The 20,508-nt window shown below is 33.4% G+C and overlaps 1 protein-coding gene across 1 annotated transcript; it reads right to left on the bottom strand.

Annotated features, from left to right (window-relative positions):
• Nucleotides 1–8,448: 8,448 nt before the first annotated feature.
• LOC106717773 (pancreatic lipase-related protein 2) lies at nt 8,449–16,487 on the bottom strand. The gene is given in 6 exon segments (XM_045684341.1): nt 8,449–8,829; nt 10,961–10,979; nt 12,288–12,563; nt 13,220–13,360; nt 14,052–14,199; nt 16,193–16,487. Coding segments are annotated over 6 exon segments (1,068 nt in total). The 5' UTR covers nt 16,296–16,487.
• Between the last annotated feature and the right edge of the window lie 4,021 nt (nt 16,488–20,508).

Below are 20,508 nucleotides of genomic sequence, written 5' to 3'. Positions count from 1 at the left end.
TAACAGACGCATTGCAGGTAATTTGGTGGCGTGTTTTAATAAACTAGAGCTGCTAAAGGTGTTATTAACTTTGATACTAAAAAAAAAAAATTTTAATAACTTTTTGTAACCCGCTGTTTATGTGAAAAATGTACATTACTTTGTATAATTGAATTTCTTTTATTTTCGATTTATAAAACACTAGCTTTTACCGGCGACTCCGTCCGCGCGGAATAAAAAATAGAAAACGGGGTAAAATCCTATGTCCGTTTCCTGGTTCTAAGCTACCTGCTCACCAATTTTCAGTCAAATCGATTCAGCCGTTCTTGAGTTATAAATAGTGTAACTAACACGACTTTCTTTTATATATATAGATTAAGAATTAAATATGGAATCGTTAGGCTCTTCATCCACAAGGCAATAGAAATCGTCAAAACTAAATTTTATGGTTGCGTCGCTAGAACGCGTTGCGCGCTCCATACATACGACGTTGGTTCCTCGACGCGCGTCGTGTATTCAGTCAGTATAGACAATAATTACAAGGCAACTGATTTGCTCCGTCATCTTGCTGCGTCTTTTAGCGGCCCTAGTCATTGAAATCAACATTTGTACGATTTTTTTACAGTTAAAGTAAATTAAAACCAATGCAAATATACCTATATTATTTTAACAAGGACTTTTCTATAAAGTGGCAAAATATATCAGCTCAGTTACGTTTGATTTCTTCTTTCATAAAAAAATTAAAAATATCTATGGTTTATTATTATGACAAAAGTGTTCTAAATTTAAAATTTAGATTTTAGACGCACATAATGAGCATTGATGATTGTATTTGGCCAGTATTACATCAGATGCCTTAAGATAAGACGTAATTAGAGACGCTGAGGTAATACGGCCTGTATAGTCTGTGCAAGGATACGTGATGTCATAAGTGTTTTGGCGGGCTAGCAAATTTAGACGCAATTCGTAACCAATTAAGAGTTAGTAGGTCAATTTTAGTAATTTAGTCACAAGTAATCGATAATTAAATAACTTTAATTAATTTGTAGCATAATTTTTAAAAAAGACTTTTTTTCCTATATTATACAGTCGAACCTGTGGATACGCTCCACAAGCCAGAGTCGGTGCCGGAGGCCTAATTTTAGTCCTTTTTCCCTTCCCATCCTTTCCTAATAGAAAACGGACGTGGATTTGGTGGAAGAGGGGACGCATAGGAAGGGGAAATATCATCTTTTTGTGCGTCCTCTTCTCCGCTGATTAAAGGTAGGCAACGCATCTGCATTTGCGGATGTCTATGGGCAACGGTCGCCTCGCTATTTCGGCGAATTCAGGTGGCCGTTTGCTTTATATAAAAAATAAATAGTCATTGTCAGGTAATGAAAACGACCTCCATCAAAACTTAGATTACAGAAAAATTTCTACACGCAAGAATAACATTGGAGTACATTGGTCTCTCGCTTATCTAGGTTTGACTGCATTTTTATGCTTTTTATCGTTTTTATATTTGAAATAGTTTCCAAGCTATTTTGAAATTTCTGAATCATTATATTTGTTTCTTTTATAAGTAACGAGCGAAAGATTTTCGCATTGCAGTGTTGGCGATTTGCCCTTACGAGATATTTCTGACTCACACAAAGTCGAATTTACATTAGAAAAAGTAATATTATCATCTCCGCATTGGTTCGAAAATCTAGGTTGAATTCGTGTGGTTTATTTTACTCTCAATAGTAATGTAAATTACTCCAATGTAGTGTTGGCGACAAGGGTCCGGCCGTAAAAACTTAAGCCAAAATTATAAAGTTTATAAAACCTTGTGTAGGCCAGGGAGGTGATGATGATGATGGTGAATAATGTAAACAACGGTAGATCAGGTATATTGAAAGAAAAAATTAAGAAAACAATAAAAAAATGCAGGTACTGGCAGGAGAAATTCTTGACCTGGTGTTTTTTTTTCTGACACGGATCTTTATAACATAAAAAAAAGTTTTCTCACAACTATCGTTTAAAGAAAATTGACGATGATACCAACCATAGATTTATTAAAACCTCTATTATTGAAACCTTGACAGATTCACAATCTCCAATCTTCCATCTTTTCTCTCTGACATTGGACAGCAAGTCTCCAAATTCGTAGTCATAGTTGATCATAAAACATAGCTAAAAACAGAACCCGGACAGCTCAGCACTTTATTGCAAAACTCACCTAATAGTTGCGTGTGTCACGCGAAACAGATAGATAATGATAATATACCTTATCACAACACCATAAGTTCCATTTTCGTACAAAATATTGTAACATATCAATTTTATGCAATTTAAGAAGAGTGCTGTATTTAGTAATTGCAGATTTGTAATGTAATTAAGATAATCTCATTTAAACTATGTAATAACACTTTGGTATGATACTAACGATGTCAATATGTACTTCATTCCAAACCAAGAACTAAACACTGTAAACAAATTTTACTTATGAAAATATATATATGGATATGTTGCTAGTTACTTTGTTTAGAACAAGGGGTCGATATCGAACTTAAAGCATTGCTAATTCTCACTCTGTCTTCTTCTATTTACCTAAGTCAGAATTAATAATAATAATTGATATTAAAAGTAGATAATTTGGCCATGGGGGTCTGTGGTAACAGTTTATATTGGAAAAGGGGTCACTTGTCCAAAATAGTTTGGGGATCCCTGGTTTAGAAAAACAAAAATTACTAAAGAAAAGAAGTAAAACGTTAGAAGAAAAATGACTCTTGAATTCTATATTGTTATTAATTTTTCTTACCACTAAGATATAAAAGATTTTTATTTATCGTGTTGGTCCTTCGAGCCAGATCTCTATCACAGAATACATTATACAGTCCAAGATGGCGGACTGTAATAAATCAGGCTTTCTGAGCGACGTTTAAATCATAAGTAGCCACAACGCCTCGGAGAGTAAATCTATGCATAATGCAGATTGAAGAGAGGACTTAACAGAATTCAATATCAAATAAATCATTTTTTTTATTATAAGGTGGGAAACGAACAAGAGGCCACCCGATTGGCTGAAATAGCGAAGCGCCCACAACCCATAGACATCCGCAATTGAATATGTAGTAAGAGAATATTTTCCCTTACCTATGCGTCCCGTCCCCCGTCAAATCCACTGGCCTTTCGTCCTTTCCTTATAAGAAAAGGGTGGGATGTGAAATAGAACTAAAATGAAGCCTTCGACACCAAATTAAACAAACTCATAGAATTATAAGTATGAAAGAATACGTGTAAGGGAATGAACTCAAAGAATAAAAATGTATGGAATGTAGGACATATTATATCGGCCTTTCGTAGGGAAAAGAACATTGGACAAAAAGATTGGGATAAGAAGTTAATATTTATCTTTGATTTTTCAAAGAGAATAAAAGGGATACGATTTTGTCCATGTGTTGCAATGTAAACCTACTGTTATGTGTATGAGTCAGGTATCACAAGGTGATGTGTTGGCTTGGAGGCAAAGTTACGCCATCGCTAAGTTAATACGATTACTTGTGTCAGTTCAGAAACAGTTTACACGCTTTACTTGCTTCACAGATTATGTACAAATTCGAGTGTTATGTTACGTTTTTACCTGACTGGCTGAAGTTTTTCGAGCTTATGTTTATTCTTGTGACGTTGTAGTTTAAACTGATTATTAATAATGTTTTTTTTAATATTATTGACTGGGTAATAACTCTTAGTAGCCTTAAGCTATTCGACAGAGGTGGCTTATAAAGACGACTGTATGCGACATATCCTATCTTACTAATATATATGCGAATGTTTAGATGGATGTTAGAAACTATTTCCAGCAAGGATCTGGATGAAATATTGCACAGATGTAGAATAGTCAGAAAGGACATAAACCGGAGGTTCCCGTAGGATACGTATTATTGACGTATTCATTTGATAACTCCGCAACGGCTCAACAGATCTTACTGAAATTTGGCACAGATATAGAACATAGTCTCGAATAACACATGAAATAATCTTTTTTTTTATTCTGCACAGACGTCGCGGACTAAAGCTAGTATATCATGTATATACATTTTTACATGTACTTAATATTTGAACAAAGGGTAGAACTTTTTATTACATACTAGCTTTTACCCGCGACTCCGTCCGCGCGGAATAAAAAATAGAAAACGGGGTAAAAATTATCCTATGTCCGTTTCCTGTTTCTAAGCTATCTGTCCACCAATTTTCAGTCAAAACGATTCAGCCTTTCTTGAGTTATAAATAGTGTAACTAACACGACTTTCTTTTATATATATAGATGTTTAGTTAATAAGAGATTAAACATAAATTCCATTCGGAAATAAATAATCTCTCCTCTGACATTCCACCACTGACAAGCGGAGTATTTGACATGTGTGACGCGTAGTCATTGTCAGCTGGCGCGTTATTTATTTCTAGATATAGTTGATCAAGCGCCACGTCTAAAGCCCACCTGTTTGTTTATTTGATATCTTTATTAGTAGCTGATTGAATGTAAAATTAAAGCAACACATCTGAGTATCGCTGTGGGTTTCCACTGTTGAAAAACTTGTGATTATTTTCAATCCATACATTCCCTTTGAAATTAACAGAGATAGATAGATGTAGGTGTTTGAGTAATGATAACATATGGTTAGGCATGGATTTTTTGCACAGTTTGATTTATTCTAGGGAAGTATGGACAACGTTCCACTGATAAGAACGGAAAAAAAATTAATTATAAATAAATCAAATTGAGAGCGCCTTCTATTGGCTGCTCAAACAAGGATTTTATAATTTCAATTAAAACTAAATAAAAACCCTCATGTTATTTTAGAATATACTCAAAAAATTGATGAAAAATTAAGCAATGTAAAAAAAGTTGCAATTAATGAGATTAGAACTTGTAATATAGAATTTTACTTCCTATATCCACAATACATGTTTTGAGCCAAAGTCATTATACCCTATGACGCTCTGTGGAAGAAGAAAAATTAAATGGCACTTCATTCTTCAAAATCGGTTCAGTTGTTTAGACTCAAGGCAGTCACAATGAAATTTATAAAATACAAACTCACACACATAAAAACAAAATTATGTATGTGCAAAATACATTACCCTAATGAGTGACATGTAAATTAAATAAGTTAGTGAAGTCAGGGTTTACCACTACTAAATAATCATACTAATACTATAAATGCGAAAGTTTAGATGGATGGATGGATGTTTGTTTGAAGGTATCTTCGAAATGGTCCAATAGATCTTGATGAAATTTGGCACATATATAGAACATAGTCTGGAAGAACACAGAGGCTACATATTTTCTTTTATAATTCAGCGCAAACAGAGTCACTGGCGACAGCTAGTTACTTGACAAAAAAAAAAACAACAGCATATAGCTTAATAGTGATACTCTTTGAATTAACTAACAAGGTTCAAATAGAAATATTCTTTTCCTATGTTTCTCTATCTTTGTCCAAACAGACAATGAAAAACTTATTTACTTGTCACTTAGCGACCCAGGCTGTTGATTTTCAATATGTGAAATAATTGTTCTGGTTTATTATAGGCCTAGGAACATATAGATGGATTGTGTGAAACATTTTGTTGATTTAGGAAGCGACAAATGAAAAGACAGTGAATAAATCTGGAGGAAGAAAACTTGGTGCTCGAACATAGAGTGATATAAGGACAGGGAGTTGATGAATAAATTTTTTTAGAATCAAAAATACAAGTTCATTTCTAAATTAAAAGATATAAACTATTGTTAGTTTGTATAAGATTAAGGGAAATATTGTGTCCTTTTATTCTAATTTTTTTTATATATCAAAAGGTGGCAAACAAGCAAACAGTCAACTGGATTCGCCGAAACAGCGAGGCGACTGTTGCCCATAGACATCTGCAAATGCAGGTGCCTTGCCTACTGTTGTGATAACTATAAAATGAATATAATGAAAACAACTTTTTCGTCCTGGATCCAAATTTTGACTAGATATTTTTATTGACATACTAGCGACCCGCCCCGGCTTCGCACGGGTGCAATGCAAAATATACCTACTACAGAATAAATGCACAATTTATTTAAGGTACTTAAATGGATAAGGATTAATGCTGTATTGTTTAAAATCACTTCGTAAAAGAATAAAAATGGTTATGCTGGGTTATCCCTAAGAGATAGACATATACCATCGCGGACTTTTTTGTTGAACTTTTTAAGGTGAACAATACTGTAGTACATTATTTTGGTCTATCTCGTAGGGTTCAGCCAGCGTTTGCAATATAAGCGCAAAAAAACGTGCTTATTTACGACATCACATTAGAAAACTTTAAATTTATCAGTGTTTCTCTACTATATTATGCATTTATTATACATACAAACCTTCCTTGAGAATCACTCTATCTATTAAAAAAAACCGCGTCAAAATCCGTTGCGTAGTTTTAAAGATCTAAGCATACATACGGACATACAGCGAAAGCGACTTTGTTTTATACTATGTATTGATATCAAAAGTAAATAATAGAAAAAATATATCATTAGGTTTTCGGTTTGAATATTGTATAAAATCTTTTTGCTATTCTTTAACACCTAACTTTAATCAACACGAGAAGGGGACACACAGAAAGAGGATATTTCTCCTTCCTGTGTGTCCCCTTCGTAGTATTTCACCGAGCGAGGCCCATTCGTGCACCCAACAAACATTGTTGTTGCGGATCTACCGCTGTTAGAATTTATTTTACTGGTGATATTTATACCTCCATTAAAGATCTAATTATTCATTATTATATTTTAAATACAAAGAAATATTGATATTAGTAAATATGCCATTAATTCTTAAGAGAATTATAAAGTAATTATTCTATTTCACATTCAATTGTTTTATTTTATACTAAATGTTTTTTAGTGACTTTGTCAATACAGAATTTAAAAAAGTAACCTGTATTATCATGCATCAGTCCTATCTAAATTAGTTCAGCCTTTCTGTATATTGTCCAGATTAAATGTGGCCATACAGACAGATATAGATAGATGAAAATTTGTAAAAATTGGTTTTTCATTATTAGAAATATAGATCAAGTGTAATTTATAGATTTTTTATACTACATATAGATGCTACTATTTTATTTATATGTATTGATAAGAGACACTTATAATTTTACTTTACTTATCTTACTAATATTATAAATGCGAATGTTTAGATGGATGGATGTTTGTTTGAAGGTATCAACGGAACAGCTCAACGTATCTTTATGAATTTGGAAAATAGTCTGCAAGAACATGTAGGCTATTTATAATGTTTTTTTTTATGTCACGCGGACAGAGTTACAGGCAACAGCTAGAATTAAATAAAAATAAGTGAAACTGATACTATATATACTATTTAATTTTTAAAGTTATAAACGTAACAACTTTTTAATATTGGTTTAAAACAATATAAAATGTTTCCTACATTTTAATTGAATTTATACATATTATAAAGTACATGTTAATAAAACAGTCAAGGTTATTGAATATTTTTTGTATAAACACACTCTGAATATTAATTAGTCAGCATACTTGTATATTATAATTGTTGTATCATCCGAATGTTTTGTTTGCCAACTTTATCGGCAACATAAAATATAAATAAACAGATCTAAATGTACTATTTCATAAATAATTTTTCACATAGTGGATACTTTACATTATATGTTCTAGGAAACAGGTTTCATAAACGCACCATCAGTCAATTATCGTAATTAAGCGTAAAACTGATTTTAAAACCACGATAGGCAGCGCAAATGCGATGACGACTTATCAAGACTTTGAACGAACCAAATCTTTAAATGAATCAAGTTTTAATACTATGTTATATATAATGAACACGTGTAATAATAAAAAAATAATTATACTTACGTAAGACGCCTAAAATAACAAGATTTTGAACATCATAGATTGATTGATTTGGTACACCGATGTCGATTTTTTTCACCAAAAATTCACGAAACGAAAACGTAAACCGCAAATTTTTTAAGCACAGTCCGTAAATAAAATTCTATTCAATACTGTTTTCAATTGTACGACATTTTAGTTATAATTGATTTAATTTAGAAAGAAACCCGCGAGATATAAGCACCATTTTGAAAGATTGAATTGAAGAAAGATCGTCAAGGTTTTTCGCTTATGTCAGGCTTTGCGTCATTGCGACAACTTCTACTTTTTTCACTTTTAGCTATGGAAACCGAGCTTTTAGCCAATTCCTTAAAATTTAATTTTAAATTGAAAAAAAATTAAAATCAATCCAAAAGTTTTATAAAGTATGAATAAAAAAGTGAATTTTATTTTTAAATGTAAAAATCAAGCTAAAAACCTTTTCACGACACAAGAATGGACGACACGAACGAAACATGATCAGACATTACAGTATGATTGTAAAATGATAGAGAACAAATAAAACGAACAAATAAATCATTTTTTTTATGAAATAATTATATTTAATGTTAAACAAAAACCTCTGTTCCAACACTATCATTAATATCACTTATCGTCCTCCACGAGGCATACTCTTCTTTTAGTCCGTTCTTTCCCAAATAAAATGGAAAATATTTACTAGTCGATAGGTAAAATATCCCATGCTTGGTCACATCGACCTTCGGCCCCATAAAGTTCGTTTCCAAGGGGACTCTGTCGTAGCATTTCGCGTCTCTAGCCTGTTGAATACTATCGCATTTGATTGCTATAAATCTCGTTGGATTCTTTAAAGCTGACAGCCAAAGTGGGAGCACTTTAAAATGACTTCAAGTTCCCGTGCAAGGAAATAAATTCAAGTCTGAAGGTTGGTACTCCCCACCATTGACGTAGAAGTCGACATGGCCCATGGACTCAGATGAAGAATTATATAGATATGGCATGCGCGTTCACCCGTAAGGGACAGATAGAGAGTACTATAGACTATACCTATATATATGTAAAAGGATTGGGGTTACCAGTTATTTGTTTTGTCCCGAAAATGAATAATTACGATATAATTTAATATATACCAATTTATATATTCCCAATTAAATTGTAATTAATAAACGTAATAAATATAAAAAACAATGCGTAATTTTTGTTTATGTGACTAAGATTACATAAACAGATTTTTTTAGTAATACTTAGTCAGGTCATAAATTCTGTTACATGTTTAATATAAAATAATTGAAACAAGTTTATTCATTATGTGACCATTTATATACCAAAATGAACTTAACAAAACATAGATTCTTATGACACTAAAGTTTATTCAAAATGACATCCGTGATTTTGAATACAGGCCTTCAATCTGCTCGGCCAGTCGTCTATCACAGCACGAACGAGGTCCATGTCAATATCGGCGGCTGCCTTAATCAAGGATGTCTTGAGTGACTCCAAAAAAAGAATTTCCCGATATTTTTTTCCCGCGTACCGCTTCAACAAAGCGCGGCATCTCTTCAGTCTTAGGTCCATTAGACGAGCATTCAAATGATGTCCTATTTTTCTTCGATATGCACGAAGCCCTAAGTCTTCATAAAAAGCTACAAAAAACATACCAATATTATAGTCATATAATTTTAAATTACTCTGTATATCATTACAGTGAACACTACATGTAAAACTACTTAATATTAAACTATTTTGATTGTAATTTCTAAGAAACAAAATTTACATGGGACAAATTAAAAAGCATACTCTTTAAAATCAACGGGATAAGAAAGTATCAAATATTTAAAAATACAGCATATACCAGAATTAAAAACTCCTTTTGAAATCTGTTGAAAATAGTATAAAAAATGTGAATTGTTTCATTTATATACATTATACATACTATAATTTATTTCCCCTAAATTCAGGGTAATTTTTACAACAAGATGGTGGTATTATTTTTACGGGTAATAACCAACCAATTTGAAAAGAAGTTTAATATGGCCGCTTGTTTCCCAGATCTACAGTATATTATTTGACACAAATGACATCTGCGTTTGGGCGCATAATGTTCGAAAAATACTATTTTATTTTAGCTGATTTTACCCGTATTTTAACATATTAGTTATTACAAAGACTGTAAAGAACAACTAGTTTGTATTTTCTTCCTTATTTTGTATGAATACATGTGAATAAGTGCGTAGTTTCAGTACTTACGAGTGAAAGGTTATGTTTTTCTCTTTTCGCTCACTACGGCTTTTACAACCAACATTACAGCAGTATACCATGTTTTATAAACTTTACCTTACTAAAACTGTAATATCAAAATATTTTTGCACAATTACAGCCACTAAGTACTCACAATTTTCGAAAAATAGCACGAATGTCAAACTTTGTTAGGGACAACCTAGGTTGTTTGTAGGGGACAACCTTTGTTCCAAACAAAGCCCAAACCCTGGTACGCAGAAAGGGACGGAAGATAGTTATCCCTGTCTTTGTCACGTCACAGGAATTGTGTATAACTGTATCTCTCTCATTCACGGTATTATTATTACCGTGTCATAGACTTGCCCATGGAAGCCGCCATTCCGAATGCGTCAATGTTGGTATTAGTGATGCAACGGATGTCTGTTTCCGTTTCCGCAAGTGCGGAAGTTCCGCGTGCTTTTCAACATCCGTTTCTGCTTCTGTTTCCGCAACTTTTATAACGGAGATAAAACGGAACTTTACGACGGCTGAGAGATCCAAATGCGCGGCGCAAGACGCGCAGTCCGTGCGCGGCCTTTCGGCACTTGTCGCATTTGTTTGTTTACGTACTTTTTCGTGAATTTAAGCGCGTAATATTTTCTGCTGCTGTTTGAAACAATCAGTTTCTCTTGCTGGAGTAAACTGTCTAGTTGTTGTCCATATAAAATTTGACAACTGGCAAAATGTGACTATTTCATACTTACGAGTTATTAAATGTACTTTTGAATAAGTGATAACCATGTAATATATCATCATCATTATTATCATCAGCTCACTATACATCCCCATTGAGGGGCTCGGAGCCTACCCCAAATTAGGGGTGACTAGGCCATAGTCAACCACGCTGGCCCAGAGCGAGTTCACTTCACACATATCATTAAATTTTTTCTCAGATATGTGCAGGCAGCATCACTATGTTTTCCTTCACCGTAGGAACGTCGGATAAATGTAAATATCTAAATCGAAAAACACATTGTTACATAGCGGGATTCAAACTCAGGCCCTGCAGATTGCAAGTCAAGTGCCTAATTATTATATCTTTTTCTAATCTAGATTTGGTGTTTTTGATACTTAACACATTCACTGTTTACAAAATAAAAAAAGGTAACAGCTGGGAGCCAAAACTTTTTATGGTGAATTTTTATTTAGTATATCTGGGAGTGTTTGAACATATAGATAAATTAATAATGTTTTTTGTATTTGAGCGCTAGGGATGGCAATGGTTTAGTTCACTAATATGTAGATATTTGTTCCACGATTGCATTTCTGTGTACTAATATGTTACAAGATTTTGACAAAGTCAAGTTTTTCATCAAATTCCAGAATATTGAGTAAAACATGTAAGGATACTAATCAAAACCAGCTTTTATCTTCTCGGTTCAAGATCTTTTAACATTTCATACACACCCACACATACACACACGTATACACACACACATAAACATAAACGCATACAAACACACGTACACACACATACAGGACATACATATATTTAAAAAATATACATACATAACATTAAGTTCAGCCTTAGCTTCATGTGATACAAGATATTTGTATATTTGCCTCCGTACGAACGTGGTACTAATCACTACAACACTGTAAGAATGAAACTAATACTCTTTTTCGTTAGTTGACTATATTGCCAGAGTGACCACACAAAGCAACATAGACTCGCTTCAAACGCCGGCGGCTTACTGGCTACTACAAAGTGAACGGGCCCCTCGCTCGGATCCGAGGGGGAGGCGCCGCTACTAATAGGTCTGCCCACTCGAATCCGAGTGGTCAGCAGTGAACGTATTAATAAAGAAATATATTTGTCGTTTATCAACACGAGTGGTTTGGCGAACATTAATTTGTAAATAGTGTAATTTTGTTTCCTGAAAATAAATAAAAAAAAACGTATTTTAACTTATTGCAGCACAGTAAAAATACATATATTGAAGGCTAAAGGACACCGATATCCAATGCCTTAATATATTAAAAACGAATTCAAACTGTTCTTACCAAAAAAAATTTTGTAAATATGTTTTTTTTTTTAATTATTTACACTTCTGTTTCCGCTTCCGTTTCCGTTTCCGTTTCTGCTAAAATTTATTTTTGACTTCTGTTTCCGTTTCTGGTTCCGGTAAGACACTTCCGTTGCATCACTAGCTTGGTATGTACAACTTGGACGAAATCAGCATCTGAAGCGTCTAATCTGTCGTTTTTATTTAAATCTCTAAAGCAAGGTCCTGCAGGTTCTAAGCCGTAAATTCGAGATATGTTCTTTCCAGTTAAGAATTGAAAGTTCTTCGCTATGTAACTGGCTGTGTGTGCTCCTAGACTGAAGCCCAAGATCTCGAGTTTCGATGGATCCAGACCTGCTTCTGTGAGCTGAGCTAGAATTTGGGCGACATGCAAGCCCACGGGACGCATCAGACGGGTGGCTCTGAAAGAAAAAAGTACATAAATAATAAAGATTAGTGATGCAACGGAAGTGTCTTAGCGGAACCAGAAACGGAAACAGATGTCAAAAATAAATTTTAGCAGAAACGGAAACAGAAGCGGAAGCGGAAACAGAAGTGTAAATAATATGAAAAAAACATATTTACAATTTTTTTTTTGGTAAAACCAGTTTGTATTCGTTTTTAATTTATTAAGGCATTGGATATCTCCATTGGTTAACTCCAGCAAGAGAAACTGATTGTTTCAAACAGCAGCAGAAAATATTACGCGCTTAAATTAACGAAAAAGTACGTAAACAAACAAATGCGACAAGTGCCGAAAGGCCGCGCACGGACTGCGCGTCTCGCGCCGCGCAATTGGATCTCTCAGAAGTCGTAAAGTTCCGTTTTATCTCCGTTATAAAAGTTGCGGAAACAGAAGCAGAAACGGATGTTGAAAAGCGCGCGGAACTTCCGCACTTGCGGAAACGGAAACAGACATCCGTTGCATCACTAATAAAGATAACTTGCGAGACGGTAAGATTGAACGTGTTTAGAAGACTATTTCATAAAAGGACGAATGCGCAAGCGATTAAGTTAGTAATTGCTAAAAACTTCAGACAGTATACGCCATAATTTATTTTAAATAATTATTACTAACAGATAATAGTGTACAGTTGCGAATCTCTGGTTGTCCACCAATATAACGTTGTAGTCCCTCGCCTCGTACTCGTTGGCAAACATCGCAGAGATCGGAAAGTTGGTACTGTCTAAATAGCCAATAGCCACAACAATTGTCTTCCTGAAACGAAAACATATTTTTCTTATTAATACTAGTAGACAAAAGAGTCGAAATAAGTTGCGAACGTCGGTATTATATTTTTTTCTCTTTCCCACATACGAAGAAATATTTCTGACACTATTTGCTTTCAATGAAAAAATAATAATTTTTAAGACTTAATCCATGATTGTGGTTTTTGTATATTACAAGGTGGCAAACGAGCAAGCGGCCACATGAATTCGTCGAAATGGCGAAGCGACCGCTGCCCATAGACATTTGCAATTGTAGATGCGTTGCCTATCCTCAATCGACGAAGGAGGAGACGCACAAAAAGAGAATATTTAACCTTCCCATGCATCTCCACCTCCATCAGATCCACCTCCCCTTCCCATCCTTTCCTTAAAGGAAAAGGGGTGGGAAGGGAAAGAGGACTAAAATTAGACATCCGGCACCACTCTCATCAGACTAAACGAAATTTCTTCTACTTCACGCCTGTCTTCTGTGTGGTCGTGGTATTTCATCGGGCGAGCCGGCCAATTCGTGCAACCGATGTTGTTGTTGCTGGCATCTGCCACTGTTAAGGTTGACTAAAACCTTGTCACCACTAGCTCCTGGGTGGGATCCTATATCAGTTGATTATGACTGATTAGGGTCTAAAGCTTGTCTAAGAGCCTAATGTAAGAAAACGTTTATAAACTAAACAAATCCCCACCTATTAAAGTCTATCCTTGGGTCTGTGGCTATTTTTTTGGCATTCCAGTAACTATACCGTTGCCTGGTCCCGCCTTTGCCTTGCACCACGAAGAACAGGTACTTCAGCTGACTCCGAGGGATGGTAATTGGCTTGGTCGAACCTGGACCTAGGGAGATAAGTTATATTAATTTAGTTAGTCGTAATGTCCCCCATTTTTGATTTAAGAAATTATTGGCTAATTTATACCTTACTAGCTTTTACCCGCGACTCCGTCCGCGCGGAATAAAAAATAGAAAACGGGGTAAAAATTATCCTATGTCCGTTTCCTGGTTCTAAGCTACCTGCCAACCAATTTTCAGTCAAATCGATTCAGCCGTTCTTGAGTTATAAATAGTGTAACTAACACGACTTTCTTTTATTTATTTATTATTTATTTATTTATTTATTTACAACACAATAAAAACCTAAAATAGAACTATGTCCCACAAAATTATATAACATAATTTGTCTGTGGGATCAAAAAATTTTATTTAAATTTAAATTGATATAAAATAAAATTAGGTAAGTATGATAATTAATATTAAAATAAATTTAATTTAAATTTAAATTAATATAAAATAAAATTAGATAAGTATGATAATTAAAATTAAAGTAAATTTAATTAAAATTTAAATTAATATAAAATAAAATTAGATAAGTATGATAATTAAAATTAAAATAAATTTAATTTAAATTTAAATTAATATAAAATAAAATTAGATAAGTATGATAATTAAAATTAAAATAAATTTAATTTAAATTTAAATTAATATAAAATAAAATTAGATAAGTATGATAATTAAAATTAAAATAAATTTAAAGAAAGTATAATGAAAATCAGTAACGTGAAATGAAGTTATTGCAATGAATATAATAGATAGATAGATTTTATATACATAGATTTCATTTTGCTCCTCATCGTCTGAACCTCATGTAAGGTTATTTAAAATCCATAAGATGCTACTGAGATGCAGTTAAAACTAGATTTATGCCGGCAATATTTCCAAGAACAGTTTTACATGAAAGCATGCAGTGGAATTAATTAACTATGTCGTCATAGCCTCAAAACGCGTACGCTGCCGGGCATAATTACTGGCTGGCTGATAACATATAATTTGCTTAAAAAAAAAATTGTTGCTTTAAATTGTCTATGGTCTTTAAAAAGGCCATAAAATCTTCAAAAAAATCTTTGTTATTTATCAATTAACTACAAATCAAAAGCGCGCCATGATTCACAGATTTCAAGTTCAGTTCACAGTTCAAATTAGATAATTCATCGTAAGATTGCAAATTATTAATTACTAGTTGTTGCCCGCGACTTCGTCCGCAAGGAATTAAAAAAACTTAATAAGTAGCCGATGTGTTCTTCCAGAGTATGTTCTACATCTCTGTCAAATTTCATCTAGATTTGTTGAGCATTTCCATCCATCCATCTAAGCATTTGAATTTATAAAATTAGTAAGATAATGTATTTAGCGATATTTATAACTTTCAGTTACTTATTTTAAAAGTAATATAATCTTTAATTTTCAAGATTTATCTACATTCAATCTAGAATACATACAAATGCATATCATCAATGGAATGTACGTGGTGTAGTTTACCGGTTCAAGATAGTATGAAATGCGTGGTCGTTTGTTACGAGATGTGTATTCTTTTAAGGAAACAGTTCATATGGATTAGAAGGTCAGTCAAAAGGTTGCAATATCCTATCAAGGTTGTGTGTTTAATTTTGTGTTCTAAGCTAAGCTTTTTTATAAAAATAACTAGCTTTTACCCGCGACTCTGTCCGCGCGGAATAAAAAATAGAAAACGGGGTAAAAATTATCCTATGTCCTTTTCCTGGTCCTAAGCTACCTGCCCACCAATTTTCAGTCAAATCGATTCAGCCGTTCTTGAGTTATAAATGGTGTAACTAACACAACTTTCTTTTATATATATAGATTTGATAAAATTCTGTTTGTTTCTTGTATACAAAATAATCGTAAACTTTTAAATAAGCAAAATAACTTTAGCTAAACAAAAAAAAAATTGCAATCGTTATTTGAATGTTTTTTTAATTAAAAAAGAAAAAATGTGCTGGTAGAAAAGTTAAAACATAAATCATGTTATGGACATACAAACTGACATGAGTCCTCTGGGATATCCCTCTTCAGATCTTCTGTCACCAACGCTCACAGATAAAAAATACAACACAAATATTAACCAACATGTCCCTGTCATTTTCCTGTTGATATTTATGTTCAACACATTGATTAAGTTTTCGCCTGTGTTCTTGTTGATTTAAGTCCATCAATAATATTTATGCACATCTTTTATAATGTAGTGGCAGAACTCATATGTCCTTGTGCCCGGCAAATGAATGGCGGGAAAGTTTTTTTTAAATGGCTTCGCGCACCAACCTTTTTCACAGACAGCCACAGTCCGACTAAGGTATTTTATAATGCAAGTTACCACATGGTATAAATCTAGTAAAGTTTCGAAATTTGGGCCTGGCTAACTAGATTAACTTACAATTTATTTCGATAATATAGCAACATTGGGAATTGTTCCGGATAGAGGTAATATTATAGTTATATAGTTAATATTATATAGATAGAAGAATTTTGCGACTAACATTTAGTTTTTCTTTTGTTTTTTATTAAGTTTTATTTACTTGTTTGAATCTTGTGGTTTAGAAAAAATACGCTTGTAATTATTATAATTTTTACCTTTGTATTCCGTTTTTGTCAATTAAAAAAAAAGAAAAATTATGTGGCCGTATTTTGTTATAAATTGCATACTTCTAAAAGAAAAACATTACCTAGTGTTGCAGATGTCATGGGCGTCGATGATTACCTTGGTGTGTCTAACGCTAGAATGTACTCTATTATATTTATAAAAAAAAATAGCCCGCAACAAACAAGATGGTTGGAGTTATTGAAATAAAACAATAATCATCTATTAAATTTTAATCCATCCCATCCCATATCTAATGGTAACGGTCCTTGACAATCTTCACACGGTTCCTTCGTTTTACAAATCCCATCTTTGCAAGGATACTCTCCTTTCCTGGGGAAGTCTGACGGTATATCTGGAGTACGCCATGGCCGATTTAATTTAAATAGATATTGTTGTTCTAATTCTTGGATAGATCGACTTGGAAATGCTGATACGAAGTATATTACAATGGATAGATAAATCTGGAATTAATAAAGTTTATAAGATATGTTGACTAATTTAAAAATTAAATTATAGGTTTATGGTTTTCTCTACGTAGTTTTTTTTAGAACAAAGGCATTTACATTTTTTTCTTTTTTTTATAGGGACTTTGATTCTTATGAACATGTCAGTCCCATAGAAAACTAATTACAATTGCATGTACAAGAAAATAACAACAACAAAAGAACAAATAATAATAACAAGAGAAAGTATTACATTTACAATTTTCATAAGGTGTTTAAACATTTACATCTACAGACCGTACTCTTTTTTGCACATACTCGTATTCCAGGCTAAATTACAATAGTGAGTTCCTCAATTTTTTTTATTGATTGCAAAAACCTGTCAAAAGGCTCCTGCCTCCTTATGGAGGCAGAAGGCAGGAGGCAGGCAGGCAGGAGCTGTACATAGTTTTGAAATACATTAGGTCAACTGCCTTTTTAAATTCGGAAAGCAAAATTAGTTTAAATCAGTTAAACAACCATGTAAGTGTTAACTGAACAGTCGGAATGTACTTACAGTTTTAACTTGTGTAGGCAAATTTGAGGACTGTTAAGTTTTAAAGATAGTTATAATGTTTTCTACAAATTAATATACGATACAAGCTGTCGCCCGCGACTCCATCCGCGCGCAGTTAAAAAAACTAAATGGGGGGGGGGGGTTATGAAAAATAGATGTTGGCCGATTCTCAGACCTACTGAATATGCTCACAAAATTTCATGAGAATCGGTCAAGCCGTTTCGGAGGAGTATGGCAACGAAAACTGTGACACGAGAATTTTATATATTAGATAACGACCGTCTGTACAGTTAAAACTAAATGTGTGCAAAAATGGAATTTGATTTTTATTATTTTATCCAAAAAAATGGTTACTCACTTTTTGTAATTTGCGTATAGAAATTCATAATATCAATTGGATTATTCTATTTTATAGTATAAATGATGTGTATTAGAGTTAAAAGATAAAAGGTTACATACCAAAATGTGCCTCATTGTTGTACTTCAGATGGAATCGACGGTAAAACAAAACGCGCCCGTCTTTTAAAAGACAGGACTGTAACGGTACATTACTCATACAGTTATTAACCTCAATAAAGATTCAATTTAACGAAATGTACTGCGCATTTAGTATACTATATGCCTAGTATGAATAATTGTGACAATCGCCATCACGTTGTTCACAAAATTTGTGTACCTATCGGTCATAAAGTACACCAAAAATGTCATACAATTTTTAACATAATTGACGATGACGATACGAAGGCAGTTGTCACAAAAATTCGTGCTAGGTCCACTTTTATTTATATGCATTCACTAGCTGTGCCCGCGACTTCGTCCGCGTGAAATACTATTTTGGGTAGCATTTTTTTTGAGCTAATTATTTTATTTAACCAACGTGCTATGCTTTGATGTATGTAGAAGAACATAGAAAGAGGTGTGCCCAGACCGCGCCAAATGTAGGTCCTGGGTCTCTGCCTACCCCTCTGGGTTACGGGTCGAGAATTATGTTGTTGTTGTTTTTTTTACATAAACTGATAAAAATGCCAAAAAATATTAAACTTACAAAAAATTCACATAAACATCTTCCCGTACAAACTGTCATCCCCTATTCCGTTTTGTTACATTGCAACCTTGAGGGTAAAACTTTTACAAATTTCAAATGTCATATTTATTTATATAGAATTAGCAACCTCAAAAATAAGTTTCAAGCTTCCAACTGTAAAAATGACGATAATTCCATACAAACTTTCACCCCCACGTTCAACCCCTTGCAAACCCTTTTTCGCATTAAAATGTGCCCTATGTCCTTCCTCAGGCTCTAGACTAATTATTGGTAAGGGTAATAGCAAAACATATTAAAGAAAACATTCAACAAAACCGAATATATTGCCAAACAAAATTTCATCCCCTATTGTAATTTAGCACCCTTGGGGGGGTAAAATTTTTCCAAAAATTTAATTTCATATTTATCTTTATCAAATTAGCCTTGAAAATAAGTTTCAATCTTCTACCTGTAAAAATGACGATAATACCATACAAACTTTCACCCCCACTTTCAACCCCTTACAACCCCTTTTTCGCGTTAAAATATAGCCTATGTCCATCCTCAGGCTCTAGACTATCTGTGTACAAAATTTCATTTAAATCGGTTCAGTAGTTTTTGCGTGAAAGCGAGACAGACAGACAGACAGACAGACAGACAGAGTTACTTTCGCATTTATAATATTAGTAAGGATTATAAGCTTGCAAATCGAATTAATTTTAAAGTGCATTTATTTATTCCATACTGTTTTGGGATTACCCGGGTAATCTGTACATAATAAAAAAATTGGAATGTCTGTTTGAAAAATCTAAAGAAAAAATATTTCGTACACATGATGGTTCTTGACAATCTTGCTTAGCTTATAACAAACTAGCTTTTACCCGCGACTCCGTCCGCGCGGAATAAAAAATAGAAAACGGGGTAAAAATTATCCTATGTCCGTTTCCTGGTTCTAAGCTACCTCCCCCATCAATTTTCAGTCAAATCGATTCAGCCGTTCTTGAGTTATAAATGGTGTAACTAACACAACTTTCTTTTATATATATAGATAACCAATTTCTATTTTTTTTTGTCTATCTCTTGTCTGTTAGGCCGCGTTTGTTCCGGGTAATCTTCGGAACGTCTCTAGCGATTTTGACGGGACTTTAACGGGAAGGTAGCTGATGCACGCCGGCATTTATTAGGCTGTTATTTTAAATTCTGCGCTGACGAAGTCGCGAGCGAGCGCTAGTTGTTCATAAAATTGATAACAAATGCGACATTTATTTCCGATCTGTTCGTGTGATTGAATAAGTATATTAAAAATTACGACCGCTACATGATTTGTTGGTAAACTTTATCTTCAATTTTTTTTTATAATTTACTCATTGCTTTGTTCTCAATTTCAGATTGAATAGTGATGTTTCTTTTAATTGCGATGAACACAGTTTTAGTATCGTATTTTACTACAGTAAATTAAAACCGTGGGCTTCTACTGTTTCAGTACACAGTTTAAAGAGTAACAATTTCCTAACTGAGTTACTGAGCTATAGACCAGCATGTTGCAATGATGTGTATAATCTCTCTAACGATATAATAATGGCTGCCGTACAAACTCCGTTACGAAACTTTATGGTATTATAAGGTTCAAACTTAATGGCGGCTTGGGATTATCGATGTTAGGCTCTACGACTACAACAGAAATTACGACAT

The sequence above is a fragment of the Papilio machaon genome, chromosome 26 (assembly GCF_912999745.1).
Source record: "Papilio machaon chromosome 26, ilPapMach1.1, whole genome shotgun sequence".
NCBI lineage: Eukaryota > Metazoa > Arthropoda > Insecta > Lepidoptera > Papilionidae > Papilio > Papilio machaon.
This window is presented reverse-complemented; position numbering and strand designations above follow the sequence as displayed.